This window comes from Rhinolophus hipposideros (genome assembly GCF_964194185.1).
Source record: "Rhinolophus hipposideros genome assembly, chromosome: 10".
Classification (NCBI taxonomy): Eukaryota; Metazoa; Chordata; class Mammalia; order Chiroptera; family Rhinolophidae; genus Rhinolophus; species Rhinolophus hipposideros.
Window position 1 is genome coordinate 59,542,966 of NC_138056.1, and position 16,028 is coordinate 59,558,993.

Consider the following 16,028-nt stretch of genomic DNA (forward strand, 5'->3'; position numbering starts at 1 on the left):
CTGTGGGTGGACCATCTCGGTATGAACTCACAGTGGTAACGGGGTTTAGAGAATTTCCAGTTCTTAGAGCACCTCACTATTTAGGACTCTCTTTCACTTCTCCTGCAATCAGGAGGACTCTGCTCTGAAACACGTTTAGACTGTCCACTGTGAAAAGATGACAAGTTATGCTGTATTCAGACAGAAGGAAAACAAAACTGTTCACATAATAGGAAAGCAGCAATAGAACATTTCAGGAAGCTGGGGTGTTATGGAGACATATAATGTTCTCATTCCTTTCCAAATATGGGGGTAGAAGTAAGAGGGAGAAGGGAGGGAGAGTCTGTCTTTAAGGCCTTGCCAATATTATAGATACTAATGTTCTGGCCGGATATGACTATGTGCATTATCAAACTCTTCTCCCTGCCAGGCAACTTGGCTCTGAAGAATCACCCCAGGCATGAATTCACAGGGTTCTGTCCTTTCTAAACTTTCATTATAGAAAACAGGCAAATGAGATGTGGGCAAAACTCCTGTTTTTTTTGTGGTGGTTTGAGCTTTCTTAGCCCTTCTCTGGGATTATGTGACTCACTAATGGCCACAGAACCAGCCCAGATGTTTGCAGAGTAAATATAACGCTTAAACATGACTCTGGGAATCAACTGGAGGGGGTGTTGATAAGAAACAGGGCCCGGTCAGTTGATAATAAAAATATCTGTAAAAGTCTTATACAATTATTCTATTCCTAGTTCTTTCATTCAATTCCAGAGTAATCGAATTGGAATTAGCTACTCTAACCTCTTATTAGAAATGATTTACATTGCAGTTGCCTCCTCTCTGATATCTTTTCTCTTAATGTTCATTTTAAACTTATTTCTCCTGGATAAATGTCATTGTGTGTGTATGTGTTTATATAAACAAGTATGAAGTTGAGAAAAAAGATTTGAAGGCCTTAGAAATGTTGGCCTCTCTTTCATATGTCTCCAGGCCTTTTCTCCTCCCAAATGGAAAGCTCTCATAGAGCACTGAAGGACTCCTTCCCTCTCCCACACACTGTTTCTCTCTCATTGTCAGTTTTTATTTCATGTTAAATAAATGGGAAGGAAGAAAAAGTAGGAAGAGAAGACCATTTGTTCCCAAGTATCTATGCTTATCTGTAGGGTGAAGGAAGTTACTTCAACAGAACAGTCTTTACTACGGTATGTTCTATTTCCCTCTGCTTCCAAAGGACATAGCCATGTAATAAGCCTTGCTACTGCCTTGACTCTGTATCTAAACAAGTGAGGAAACACAAGCTAAATGGTATCTTGGTGTTGTAGAGAAACTTGTGCCATTCCCTGTGTAGACACGTTGAATGTCTGCCTCTGTAAATCTAGACCTGACCCAAGGAACTTTGGTCTGTCTGATCTGGGGTCCCCTGACCCTCTGTGTCCCACTGTCTTCTGTCTTTTGTCCCCTCCTTCCCCATTCTCAATCAAGAAAGCCTTGAGCAAATGGAATTGTGGCTGATCAGATCTGAGAGTTCCAAGCATTGATGAAACACTCCCAAGAACACCACATAACAGAATTGAGACCTAATGTTTGCCATGAATAGCTCCATGTCATCTCCTCGATGAATGGATTATTCCTAAATATCAGTTTATAGACTGGTTAAATCAGAATGACTTAGGGAACACGTAACACTATAGATTTCTAAGTTGTACTGCCTAGGATTTTGCCTCAGCATGTTTGATAGGCAGCCCGAGTTTGCTAGGTTTGGGAACTCCAGTCCAATTATAGATAATTGCCTCAAATCAAAAGTCACCCTGGACAGAGTCCCAGCACACATCTGATGCAGTCATTTTTACTTTATCCAACCAACTTTGGTGTTGTTTGACTGATTTTGAAAGAGGAATTATGATACTTTGTCATATCTGGATGGAAGGAAACCAGGAGCCCCAGGAACAGACTATTGAGTTACTCTCACAAAATAATCTATTGAGGCTTATCTTCCAGACACACTGAGATCCAGCACTAGCTTTACAATGGGATCATGGGCATAAGGCCATCAGGTACACTAATGTGCACACATGTATGCCTACAGACATACACATGCCGTCATTGCCTTTTCTGTGGGAGCCATGGACGAAGCTGGCCAAACTTTAGCCAGAGCTGCCATGAATGATTGCTCAGGATGTATATCGCACAGGTCCAGGCACCATTTTCACACACTGCAATGTGAATGGTTCCTCAGAAGTTGTGCAATGCAGTGGTCTTTGGAGAAAGTTAAACATTATTTTGAAAATCAGAAAGAATCCCCTACTGAGGAAGCAAATCGAGTGTTTGGGGAAGCAAATACAAGTTCAACAGAATTCAACAGAATTACGTTCTTGTTATGCAGTTGGCTCTCAAGCTCTGCTTTCAGCACATGTGCACACATACATATATATACACTCTCTACTTTCTGCATTTCTCCTTTTACTTAATCCAGGATGATTGGCAAGAGTCTCCTTTCCACACCTCTGTACCACAGATGGGTCGGGAAATGCCACAACCAATTAGAGGTGGAGGGTTAGTTCACGTAGAGTGATTCCCCAACCTCTAGGCTCCTTCAGTGATTTGGAACTGTTTAATTCCAATCTTCACAGTCTTTATCTCCAGAGCCCTTTTCTTGAATCCCAGTCCCATGCAATAAAGCACGATCATTACATGCAACACAGCTCAGTTGATGCTTCTAGTTCCAAATACCCCAGTTTACTGGGCACAGCTCAGTTGGGAATGCCTGGTATGAAGGAACATGCACAGCGCAGCAGCAGGGGATATTCACCACCACACACAGAGAAGCAAAGCTACGGTGGCGAGAGGAGGACTAGCTTTCCTGATTTAGGTTCATGAGAAGCCTCTTGCCTCTACAGTTTACTAGATTGGCATGGCATTTGCCCTTCACTGTGAGGTGATGTTACACTACAAGTCAGATTCATTTCCAGGTTGTCTGGGCTCCGGAGCTGGATTCTTCCCTCCATTGCAGCCTTTCCCTCAAAACCAGTCCTAGGCTTTTGTATTGGTTTTCCTAAGTAATTGGATAATCCTGAAATGTGAATTTCCTCCAGTCTCTTCCACTTTGCAAACTCCAGAAGCAATTGACCTATACGTCCAAATCAATTGGAGAACTGACTGTGCGCTAAGGCTTCAGGCATGCAAAGCGTACAACCCTGGGAGTAGCAGCATCTGGGACAGGGGGCTCCCATAACTTCACACGAGGAGGGCATGGGTTTTGCAAATCAAACACACACAGAGAATCAGTGGTGGCCCAGGTGGGACACAATGTATCGGATGCGCAGTTGAGTGAGGAGCCAGACCAGGGAGCCAGCTGTTCTCTAGCTTGCGTACATTTAGTTCACACCACCTCAGGCCACTCACAGTTTGCTTACCTGCTCATTGTTGCTCTCCCACCATTCCCCATACTCCCTTTGGGGGTGAAACACTCTATTTCCGACTTGTGCTGGGCCAGTCTCCTGTCTTTGTACCTGGTGAGCATGAACAAGGACAGGAGCAAACAGAAAGATGTGATTGTATGCTTAACTGGCCAGGCTGAGGAATAGCTGTGGATGCAGAGGGTCGCCCCATGCCCAGACAGGGGCTTCTGCTTTTCACTGCAATGGCTGCCCTGTGATACTTTATCAGATGACTAGATGGTATATGGATAACATTGGGGATGATTTTGTTACTGCTTGGTTTACCCTTTTACATTGCTTATTAATCTGTGAATTCAGCACATTTAATAGTCAATGGTAAAAGGAATGCAATCCTTAGCATCTAAGAAAAAGATGGCTATCAATAAGTTAGTATTTATTTAGTGTTTACTATGTGCCAGACATGGTGCTACAATGTTAACTAAAATTAATGCTGGCAACAACCCGGTAGCAGAGACTCTTATTATGTCCATTTTATTGAAGAAGCAGCCTAAGATTGTAAGGATGACGTAGATTGATCAAGGAATTTGAACCCAGGGAGTCTAAATTTAAAGCCCAGACTTTTAGCCATTATAATATGTTGCTTGTCATTATCAGTTTTGTTTTCTTAAAATTATTTTTGTCATTAACGAACCTTCACTGAGTGTTACTATGAAGTGTGATCAAAAGATATGGTGAATGTTTAAATTAAAAAAAAAATTACAGTGACAAGACACATTGCCATTAATCCCCCTCAAAATACTTGTCTTCTCTTTGAACACATTTATCCCATCATTCTTGTCACTTTCTGAAGCAGTTTTGAAAATCCTCTTTCATGAGTGTCTTTACTTCATCCTCCATCATGACAGTGCTCCCTATCATACATCACTTCTGGTACGGCAATTTCTGTCAAATATAAACATTACAGTGTGTCCTCATTCACTGTATTCACTGGATATAGCACTGTGCGATTTCTGGCTCTTCCCCAAAGTCAAAATGGCCATGAAAGGTAAATGTTTTGAATTGATTCAGGACACTGAGGCAGCCAGGACAGTGTAACTAAAGACACTTACGAAAGAGGACTTCCAAAACTGCTTCAGAAAGTGGGGAGAATGATGGGATGAGTGTGTTCGAAGTGAGAGGGAGTATTTTGAAGGGGATTAATGGCAATATGTCTCTTCCTAGAATAATTTTTTTTTTAAATTTAAATAGTCACTGTATTTTTTGGTCACACCTCATATATCTAAGCATTGTATTAGAGACTGAGGATTCCAAAAGGGAAAATATGTTCCTTGGATTTAAGAGATTTATACAACCATTAAGCTGAAGTTTGAGAGTCAGTAATGAGCTGCCTGCATTGTAGAGGGTGGCTCAAACAGCTTTTGCCTCAGAATGGGCAATTCACCACACCTGGAAGGTACTAGATGTTTCATGTAAAATAAGTTATGAGATTCCCAATATTAGTCTGCTACATGCATCAAGACGAGCCCTTATATTTGATTGACAGTTTTCAAAACCAAGATGTTTTCACAGAAATAATCTCTTTTTTATTAATCACTTTAAATCTGTGGGGTAAAGAAGCACTGTTGTCCCCATTTTCCAAATGAGGACACTTAGATTTCCTTAGCTGACTTGACCAAAGTCAGAAGCCTAGTCAGTAGAGAATAACTGCCAGTAGAGCTTGCCCAAGGGGCCCAAGACACTTAAAGTTTATTACGTTTTTCACTTCTAAAACTGGAGCCTGATATGATGTCACTTCATCCACATGCCTAGTATTTAACAAGCAGTGATAAAGTGACTTATTGTCAGAAGGCTTGTTAAACTTTTCAAAAAAAGTTTCTTTTCCTGCTGTGTCCAGTTAATATTAAATTTAAGAAAAAGGAACAAAATTAAAATCATTATTAGTCCTGGGATAGAGGCCTTCTTCTTAATTTGTTTTTTTCCCTCTTCAGATATGTTAAAAATATTTAGTATTTGATTGAAAATGGCTCATTAAATCAAGCCAAATGGGTGGAATGGATTACCTTGTTCACCAGACAGTATTTGAGCATCTGTTAAATTCTAGGCAATGGGCTTTATCCTGACGATAAATAATGCACAGGCCCTCCCTCACAGAGCTCACAGACTAGTTAGGGAGAGGAAGGGAAGAAGACAGTGACTTTAGGTCTAGATAATAAAGAAGAGAGGAAAAGAACTTAAAGACTTGGCTAGAACAGGTACAGTATCAGACCAAACCAGACTGAGAAACCTTTATTTTACCAAAGCAAATACCTTAGGAGGGGATTTCTTGTGAAGTATCAATCATTGGATGGCATCCCACATGCCAGTAGACAACATTTTGTGCTTTTGTATGAATAGGGTTGCACAATCAGAATGCTGCTCAATAGCTTAAATTAAAACAATGTTGATATTAATAGAATGGAGTTGCTGGTGGTCATTCAAAGGGGTTCTTAAAATATTTTTGAATATCTTCTGTTAGGGTAATTCCCAGTTAATTTAAATCTTTCTTATAAGTTTAAAAGGTACTGAGCATGAAGAGTAAGTTAGGACATGGGTACTCTTCATGCTCATTAGCTCTTCTCTTTCTTTCTGTCTTGTATGCATACACATTCTGCCAAGTGACACTGGTTATGAAATAGATCCCAAACATCCTATCAAAAAACAACCACCTTTGGGAAAAGCTTTTATCAAACAAAACAATACACTAAAAATATATATAAATCCTGACTTATTCCAATAAAGCAAGAGGTACACTAGACTTTTTGGAACTTTCAAGTAGTTCTTGTATTCAAAGTAGGGTGAAAATGCCATTTTCAATTCAAAAAGCTCATCTTTGCTTTTGGATGGGACCCTTTTTGCCTATAGCTATGATTATAGCTTAATTACATTCACCAGACACATTTTTATTCATTCACTTATTCATAATTCTATTCATCAATAATGTGCTGTTTCAAGTACCTCACAGTGCTTTTATAGTCTCCACCACAGATGTTCAATTCTTTCTATGGGTTTATTTCAGGAATATAGGAATATCAATTAGAAATAGTTTAAGCTTTTTTGAATTTATAGCTTATATCAATTAAATTATTTTTATAAAATAAATTTATATATCTTTTAAGCACTTACTAATATATACACACAACACACACATACACAAACAACTGCACACACATACTTGTGGGGCACTGCTTTACATGCTGTATAATACTAACTCACTTTTCAAATTAAATGCTTAGTTTACTATAAATATATCCAAAGTCACAATAGGAATAATAATAATAACAGAATATTGACTGTGCCGGGTTCTTTTCTGTACATTATCCTCAATTCTTAGAACTACCCTACATAGTAGGTGCTATTATCCTCATTCCAAAGGAATGGACGTTGAGGATCCATGTCAGTAAGCCCAAGATCACACCGTTTATGAGTTGGGAACCTAAGATTAGAAATTGGGCCTATGATTCCAAAGCTCCTCTTCCATTAAAGTTCCCTCTAAGTAACAATGTCAATAACTTTAGAAACATAATTATGAAGGCTTATTGTTTACTTTTTCTCTCCTTGGCCCCAATTTGCAAACAAGTAGTACAGTTAACAGACAACCAATGAGGATCGAGTATAGGATTTCAAATTTTGTTCCCTCATTTGGGTTCCTACAGAAGTTCTATATATGTTTAATTTACATCATGCAAATCATTTACTGAATACTCCACTGTGACAAGGAGCATCTGGGTATGTCCGTGCCATTGATAAGTGCATAATACAGAGTGGGAGGACGAAATATAAACAGATCATTTTTAAACAGTATGAGAAATTTTCTTATAGAAACAAATACAAGAAGGTCTACCTAAACCATACTAGAATGGCAGGGGAAATGTCAGTGAGATATGATGCCTAAGAGAAATCTTGAAAGATGAGTAGGAATCCCGTATGAAAAGACAGATAGGTAGATAGATAGGATAGAAAATTGAGAGTGAACACATGGACAGGCTTAGCAGTATGGTGTGTATGGGGAAACTATTTTTTATAGTAATCAAGCATAAAATAAGACAAGGTAACATGGGCAGTGTGGGTGGAGACGTATATAAAACATAACTTATGGACGAATTTATCTTGTAGGTTATGAGATTCCACTGTGATATCTTTAAGCTAAGAAAAAAATGTGGTCAGAATTGATATTTAGATAAAATGCTATAGATTCGAGGGAACAAAACTAGAGCTAGAGAAACTCATACTACTATAATAGTTAATGTGAGAGATGATGATATAATGCCTCAGTGCAGTGATGTTATGGACGAAGAGTGGAGTATATTTTCGAATATATGTGGGAGGATTTATTGGATCATGAGTGTAAGACAAAGATGTGTGGCATGTTACTCCAGTTACTGCCTTGAGTGGTGCACTTAACTAAGTTAAGAAAACACAGGAGAACAAGTATATTTGGGGATAGAAATAAAAAGCTTCATTTTGGAATACTGAGTTTCAGGTGCTGTTGGAATATCCAAGTGGACAAATTCAGTAGACACGTGGGTATAAGTATCTGGAAGTTGGGGAGCTGTTCCACACTGGGGAGCCACCAGCATAAAGATGGTTGCAAATACCATGACAGTGGTTGAAGTGCTTATAGAAAGCATGTAGAATATGGAGTCAATGGAGAGAGGGGCTTATAGATTTCATCATCCTACTTGTTCAAAAACTTGTAAGGATTCTCTCAAAGCATTTACTGAGTACATACTGTATGCCAGGTACTGATTTCAGAGTTCTTGAATCTGCTAATTTATTTTTTACAGTCTCCAGAATTCTAGATATGTGTTCCATAGAGCACTGACACTTTGGTTTCTGGGCCAAAACCTTGGCATGAAAAATTGTCACAATACTTTAAATAAATTTAAGAATGAGTTGTTCTGACATTAGCTTCAGCTACCTTCCGTGAAGATTTTTTGTTTTTTGGTTCTATTTGTACCTCTTTTGTCCAGGAAGCTCTAGCTCCTCTTACTCAAATCTGTAAGAGCTCACATTTATCTGGTGAATTTAAAAGATGTGGAAGTAAGAATCACTCAGGATTAAATAGAAAATGTAATTTCTCCAAAATGATATGAATCAAAAATTCCATTTCTTCACTCCCTTTCCTCCTTCCCTACCAATACCTACTAAACATTGGATTACTGAAATTTCTATATAGACTATGTGGCCCAGAATGGATAAATGATTCCAGAATGAGATGACAGTCTAGAATAAAATGAAAAATTCAAGAAAACAAATGTGTATATTAGGTGAAATGGTAGACATTGGGGGATGATGTCAGAAGCTGGAAGGAAAGGGGAGAGTTTGATGTTGGAAGAAAAGATTCCTTATGTGAGGGAGATTTAGGTAATAACAAGTTTATCAGCGATAGGGGGGCTAAAATGGTGATTCTAATTGCATTAAATTCAATCACTAGAATTGAAAGATGAGAACGTAATGATGGGTTGCCCTATACACAGGCACTAATGTAATCCAAAACTATAGCACAGCTTTAGGTAGACAGAAATTCTTTACTAGGAAGTTGGCAGTAAATCGTAATTATAAAGAAAGTTGAAAGATGGAGGGATAACTAGATGTCAGGAGCCTCCAAGGAAGCAGAGATTTCAGTGTTTCCATTTCTATGAGTGAGATATGGAATCTGTTTAAATGCAGCATTGAGTTGCTGAACCCCAACTCTGTGCTTTGATGAATGTGTGATATGGAAGAATAATAAACTTATCTGAAAGGGTTACAGAGGAAGGGATGTCCTTAGGAGAGAACCAGGTTTTATTTAAAGAAAAGATGGTAAATAGAGTGTTTGGTGAATAGTTCAAGATAAAGAAGGGTCTTTATCATTAATTAGGGGTTACAGATAGAGACTTCAAATGGTTTGGAAAGGAAAAATCCAGTGGATGAAACAAAGAACAAATAAGTATAAGTGGAATTTCCCAATATGATACTATTTCTGAAATGCTGGGAAAATTCCATTGGTGAATTCTTTCACTTTCCCCTAATGTCAAGAACAAAGATTTTTCCATCCTCCATGAGTGGAGGTTAATGATGCAAATGCTGCTGTGAGTAGATATCCCATGGGGTATTTGGAGAGATGTTTCTCATAGATATCGCAGACTCTCTGAGAACATGGTTAGAGATGAGTGGAGGAAAACAGCATAAGGATTCTAATAATCTCAACAGTGAAGGGAAAAAAAAAACAAAACAAAAACGACAGAAAAGGAGAAAGCTGAAGGTACCAGAGGTACATTTCCTTGACTCCAAAATTTGGCAAGGGCTTGTCCTGCTTAAGGTTATCTTCTTTCCAATGATACGATTATCTTGAGATATAATTTTCTTTTACCATCTTCTCTCCCACACTGACTCTTACTATGTACCTTACTCTACTTCTTGAAGGAGCATTGAGTTAAATTTTCTGAACTCTCCTAACACCCAGCTCCTTTTCTACTCCCAAGCTAGGTATCATTCAGCTCAGTGAAAACCACAGGGAGATATCTTCTCATATGTGTAGAAACCATTGTATACATATTTTACTTAATCTATCATTCTTTAAAGTATTCAGAGAAAAAAAAACAACATGATTTATCTTAGAAGTCAATGAAAGGGAGATGGAAAATGTTAGATATTTCATTTATGTTTTATGTGTACTGTTAGTAATTCAATATGGAACAAACACTGATGGGGCAGGAGGGTAAGGCTGGGGAGTAAGTGGGTAGGAGGACATTCTTCAAGGAAATTTCTCATTTAAACCATTATTAAAGCATCCCATCTACAAAGCAAATTTAAATCTTATTTTTCCTCAACTACTTGCTATTATTCAGAATGGAAGCATGGCACGAGCAGAAAAAAATGATATGGAAAGAATAGAGTCTTTATTGACCAATAAGCTGCAGAAAAAGTAAGTGACTAAACGAGGGACCCTTGAAGCAATTATAGAACAAGTCACTCTGAAGGTCATAGAAAACCCAATAAGGGATTTTTATACCAAAATTGTAGTCCAGAAGGCAGTTTCAAGGGTAAGATTGAGTATAAACCTGGATGACTAGAAAATTTAAAAAAAGGAAACTGATCAGAATGAATCAGCCTTGTGAATGAGTGCATGGATGAATAAATGAATGAAATGGAAAGGTAACTTTAGGGGTTATCAAATCACCAAAGGGATTTGTTTTGTTTTGTTTTTAACAGTAATGGCAAAATGACATGACTTTATAGTCTTAGGTCAAGAGACCAAGAAAGAGGGAAAAGAATTAAAGATGTTTGGGGAAAGGGAATAACTAATGTACAGTTTTCAGATAAAATAATTATATAAAAAAAGGAGGAAAGAACACATTTTTTTCACTTACATTTCATAATTCAATAGTATATATACATATCCAGACTCTGACCATTTCTTACCTCTTCCTCTATATACTCCTCTGGTCCAAGCCATCATCATCTCTTAGCTTGAAAATTGTAATAGCTTCCTAAACTGGTCCTGCTTCTGTCCTTACTAACACCCGCTTACTCTAGCCCAACCCAATCCAACCTCCACACAGCAACCAGAATAATCCTGTCAAAACAAAAATACTGTTATATCACTGTTATGCTCAAAACTCTCACTTACTTGCCCAGCTCTGAGTAAAATAGAAATTTCTTATAATGTTTTTAAAAGTTCCACACAATCTCCTTCCCCATTATTTTATTACATTATGATCCTATAACTTCATTTTTTTCTCCCTTGCCCACTTTGTTTCAACCATACTTATCTTTTGCCTGAAGAAACCAAGCATCCTCCCACCTTAACAGTAACCACTCAAAAAAAAAAAAAATCCAGAACTGAAATATATAACATAAAAAAAAAGAAACAGAGAGAAAAATAATAGAATACCACCACACTGAAATAATAGCAACAAAAAAGCAAAAAAAAACAAAAAACAAAAAAAAACAAAAAAAAACAAAAAAAAAAACAATGGAGATACAGTCCTACCAGAAAACCAAAGATAGAATGATAGGAAATCTTCATTTATCAATAATCACCCTACATGCAAATGGACTGAATTCACCAATAAAAAGGCACAGAGTAGCAGATTGGGTCAAAAAACTAAACCCAACCATACGCTGCCTTCAAGAGACATATCTCAGCCACAAGGACAAATATAGACTCAAAGTGAAAGGATGGAAATTGACACTCCAAGCAAATGGCATTTAGAGAAAAGCAGGTGTAGTTGTACTGATATCAGATGAAACAGATGAAAGGCAACAAGAGACAAAGATGGGCATTTCATCATGATACAGGGGACTATACAACAAGAAGACATAATAGTCATCAATATTTATGCCCCCAATCAGGGAGCACCGAAATATAAAAAGCAACTACTAACAGAAATTGACCAAAACAAAGGGAGAAACTGACCAAAATAAAATTATAGTAGGGGACCTAAATACATCATTGGGAACTATGGATATTTCATCCAAACAGAAAATAAATAAGGAAACATCAGCCCTACATGACACATTAGATGAAATTGACATAATTGACATCTATAGAGCACTTCATCCTAAAACATCAGACTATACATTCTTTTCTAGTGTACAGGGGGCATTCTCAAGGATAGACCATATATTGTGACATAAAACTAACCTTAGCAAATTTAAGAAGATTGAAATCATACCAAGCATATTCTCTGATCACAAGGCTTTGAAATTGGATATCAACTGCAAAAAGATAGCAGGAAAAAACACAAACATATAGAGATTAAACAACATACTTTTAAAGAACAACTGGGTCAAAGAAGAAATAAGAGGAGAGATCAAAAGATACATAGAAACAAATGAGAATGAAAATACATATTACCAAAATGTTGGGGATGCAGCAAAAGCAGTTTTAAGAGGGAAATTTATATAATTACAGGTCTATCTCAGGAAAGAAGAAAAATCAAAGACAAATAACTTCATGCTACATCTTGAAGAACTAGAAAAAGAAGAACAAATGAAACCCAAAGTCAGTATAAGGAAGGAAATAATAAAAATCAGAGCAGAACTAAATGAAATTGAGAATAAAAAGACAACAGAAAAAAATAATGCGACAAAGAGCTGGTTCATTGAAAAAATTAATAAAATTGACAAACCCTTGGCTAGACTCAAGGGTTAGATAAAAAGAGAAGACACACATAAATAAAATCAGAAATGAAAGAGGGGAAGTGATCATGGATGCCACAGAAATATAAAGAATTATCCAAGAATACTACCATGAAGGGCTATATGCCACCAAATTCAATAACCTAGAAGAAATGAACAAGTTCTTAGAAACATATAGCCTTCCTAGGCTGAACCATGAAGAATTGGAAAATCTAAATAGACTGATCACCAGTAAGGAAATTGAATCAGTTATCCGAAACCTTCCCTAAAGCAAAAGTCGGGGACCAGATGGCTTCACAAGTGAATTCTACCAAACATTCAAAAAGGCTCTAATACCTGTCCTACTCAAACTCTTCCAAAAAATGAAGAAGTGACCATACTCCCTAACTCATTTTATGGGGCCAAAATTACCCTGATACCAAAAACTAGCAAGGATAACATAAAAAAAGAAAATTACAGACCAATATCTCTGGTGAATACAGATGCAAAAATCATAAACGAAATTCTAGCAAGTTGCATGTAACAATGTATTAAAAAGATTATACATCACGACCAAGTGGGGTTCATTCCAGGGGCACAAGAATGGTGCAACATACACAAATTGATCAAAGTGATACACCACATAAACAAAATAAAGGACAAAAATCATATGTTATAGCATATGATTATATCAATTGATGCAGACGTTTAATAAGATACAACATCCATTTATGATTAAAACACTTAATAAAATGGGTAGAGAAGGAAAATACCTCAACATAATAAAGGCCAAGGATGTGAAGGACCTATATGCTGAAAACTGTAAAACATTTTTTTAAAGAAATTGTAGAAGACACAAAGAAATGAAAGACATTCTGTGCTCATGGATTGGAAGAATCAACATAGTTAAAATGGCTTTATTACCCAAAGCAGTATACAGATTTAATGCAATCCCATCAAAATTCCAATGGCATCTTTTAAAGAAATAGAACAAAAAACCATCAGATTTGTTTGGAACCACAAAAGATCCTGAATTGCCAAAGCAATCTTAAGAAAAAAGAACAATGCTGGAGGCATCACACTCCCTGACTTCAGCTTGTACTACAGGGCAACAGTATGGTATTGGCAGAAAAATAGACACACAGACCAATGGAATAGAATTGAGAACACAGAGATAAACCCACATGAATATGGACAGATAATTTTCAACAATGAAGCCAAAAACACAATGGAGAAAAGACAACCTCTTCAATAAATGGTGCTGGCAGAATTGGAAAACCATGTGCAAAAGAATGAAACTAGATGGCTATCTGTCACCGTGTACAAAAATTAACTCAAAATGGATCAAAGACCTAAATATAAGACCTGAAACCATAAACTGCATAGAAGAAAACATAGGTACCCAAACTTATGGACCTTGGGCTCAAAGAGGATTTTATGAATTTGACCTCAAAAGCAAGGGAAGGAAAAGCTAAAATAAATGAATGGGACTGTATCAAACTGAAAAACTTCTGCAAAGCAAAAGAAACCATCAACAAAATAAAAAGGCAACCAATCAAATAGGGGAATATTTTTGCAAACAACGCCTCTCATAGAACTCAACAACAACAAAATAAGCAATCCAATTGAAAAATGGGTGGGAGGACCTAAAGAGATATTTCTCCAAAGAGGACATACAAATGGCCAATAGACATATGAAAAAATGCTCAGCATCACTAATCATCAGAGAAATACAAATAAAAACCACAATGAGATATCACCTCACAGCAATTAGAATTACTGTCATCAACAAGACAAATAATAAGTGTTGAAGAGGCTGTGGAGAAAAAGGAACCCTCATACACTATTGGTGGGATTGCATGTTCATGCAGCCGCTATGGAAGGCAGTTTGGAGATACCTCAAAATATTAAAAACAGAATTAACATACGACCCAGCTATCCCTCTTCTGGGTATCTACCCCCCAAAATCTGAAAACATGTACCCATAAAAGTATATGTGGTCCGATATTCATTGCAGCTTTATTTACTGTGGCCAAGACATAGAAACAACCAAAGTGTCCTTTGATAGATGATTGGATAAAGAAGTCATGGTATATGTACACAATGGAATACCATTCTGCCATAAGAAAAGATGAAATAGTGCTATTTGCAACAATATGGATGGAATTTGAGAATATTATTCTGAGCGAAATAAGTCAGACAGAAAAAGTCGAGAACCATATGATTTCACTGATATGTGGTATATAAAACTGAAAGCATCAAAGGACCAAGACAAACAAATGAAGAAAAAAACCTCATAGACACAGACAATAGTTTAGTGATTACCACAGGGTTGGGGGGAGGTGGGTGGTAGATGAGGGTAAAAGGGATCAAATACACAGTGATGGAAGGAGAACTGACTCTGGGTGGTGAACATACAGTGTGATATACAGATGATGCATTGCAGAATTATACACCTGAAAACCTATGTAATTTCACTAACAATTGTCATCCCAATAAACTTTAATTAAAAAAAAAATAGCCTACCAGGACCAGCCTATTTAAAAACGCAGTTGTGACCCCACTCTTCCTGTCACCATTTCCTACTTTTGGCCAACATAGTATATATTTTACTTATTTGTTTTGTTTAGTATATTTTTTTTCCCCAATAGAATCTTCAAAAGAATATAAGCTCTATAAAGGCATGGATTTTGGACTGTTTCTTCACTGCTGTCTTTTGAGTGTCTATGACATTGCCAAGCTCATTACAGGTGATAATATTAATTTAATGAATGCATGCATGCATAAATGAATAAAAGAAGAACCACGTTATGGGGAAAATTTCAGGTGGGAAGGAGGAAAGATTAGTAAGCTTATATTAAATGACATTAGATCTCTTGATAAAATTGGAGTGGAATGGGAGTAAGATAGGTGGAATTTAAGGTTTGTAAAAATAAGAGTGGAAAAATGAAAAAGTCACTTTGGGCAGGAAGCTTATGGAGTAAGCAATAGATACAAGGAAAATGACTGGCAGGAAGTGAACACTAAGGCCAGGAAGTTAGTATAAAAGACACTCATTTTTAAACAAGTATTTGCTCCTCCTTCACTTGGCCACATTCTTCATAACAAGCTGTCCTATTCTTACCTTCAGGAGGTAGGTGCTGATTAGACTAAGGTGACAATGTAACCCCATTTTGCTTATCAGTTCCGGCCAGTGATTATGAGAGAGGGTCTTCTGGAGATTTCTAAGAACTTTTTTTTTTTTTTTTTTTAGCCTTAGCTGGAAAACATGATCTCTTTTTGCTATGGAAAGTTGTCTGGATGTGACACCTGACAATGCTGAATGCTACAACAATGTTTCAGGAACAAAAAAAGCTAAGCCAACATTCCAAAAAATTGAAAAATTGAGAGTGTCATTTCTGGACGAGGTCTCTGAACCACTGAATTGGCCTCTTTAACCTTAGCACTTCTTTTTATGTGAGACCAATTCCCTGATCAGGTGACACTTTGAATTAGGTTTTAGATTCTCTG

The 16,028-nt window shown here is 37.1% G+C and overlaps 1 protein-coding gene across 10 annotated transcripts in view; it reads right to left on the minus strand.

The window, feature by feature from the left end:
• GRM5 (glutamate metabotropic receptor 5) overlaps positions 1–16,028 on the minus strand; it is a 444,875-nt gene that overhangs the window by 15,407 nt on the left and 413,440 nt on the right. For 8 of the 10 annotated variants that reach the window (XR_013994346.1, XM_081064761.1, XM_081064765.1 and 5 more), the window contains one exon: positions 3,390–3,485. The exons of the other annotated variants lie outside the window; for them this stretch is intronic. Coding sequence is in view for 7 of the 8 variants with exons in the window: in XM_081064761.1 (XP_080920887.1) it covers positions 3,390–3,485 (96 nt within the window). In the remaining variant the exon portion in view is untranslated. The remainder of the gene's footprint in view (positions 1–3,389; positions 3,486–16,028) is intronic. 10 annotated transcript variants of the gene reach the window in all.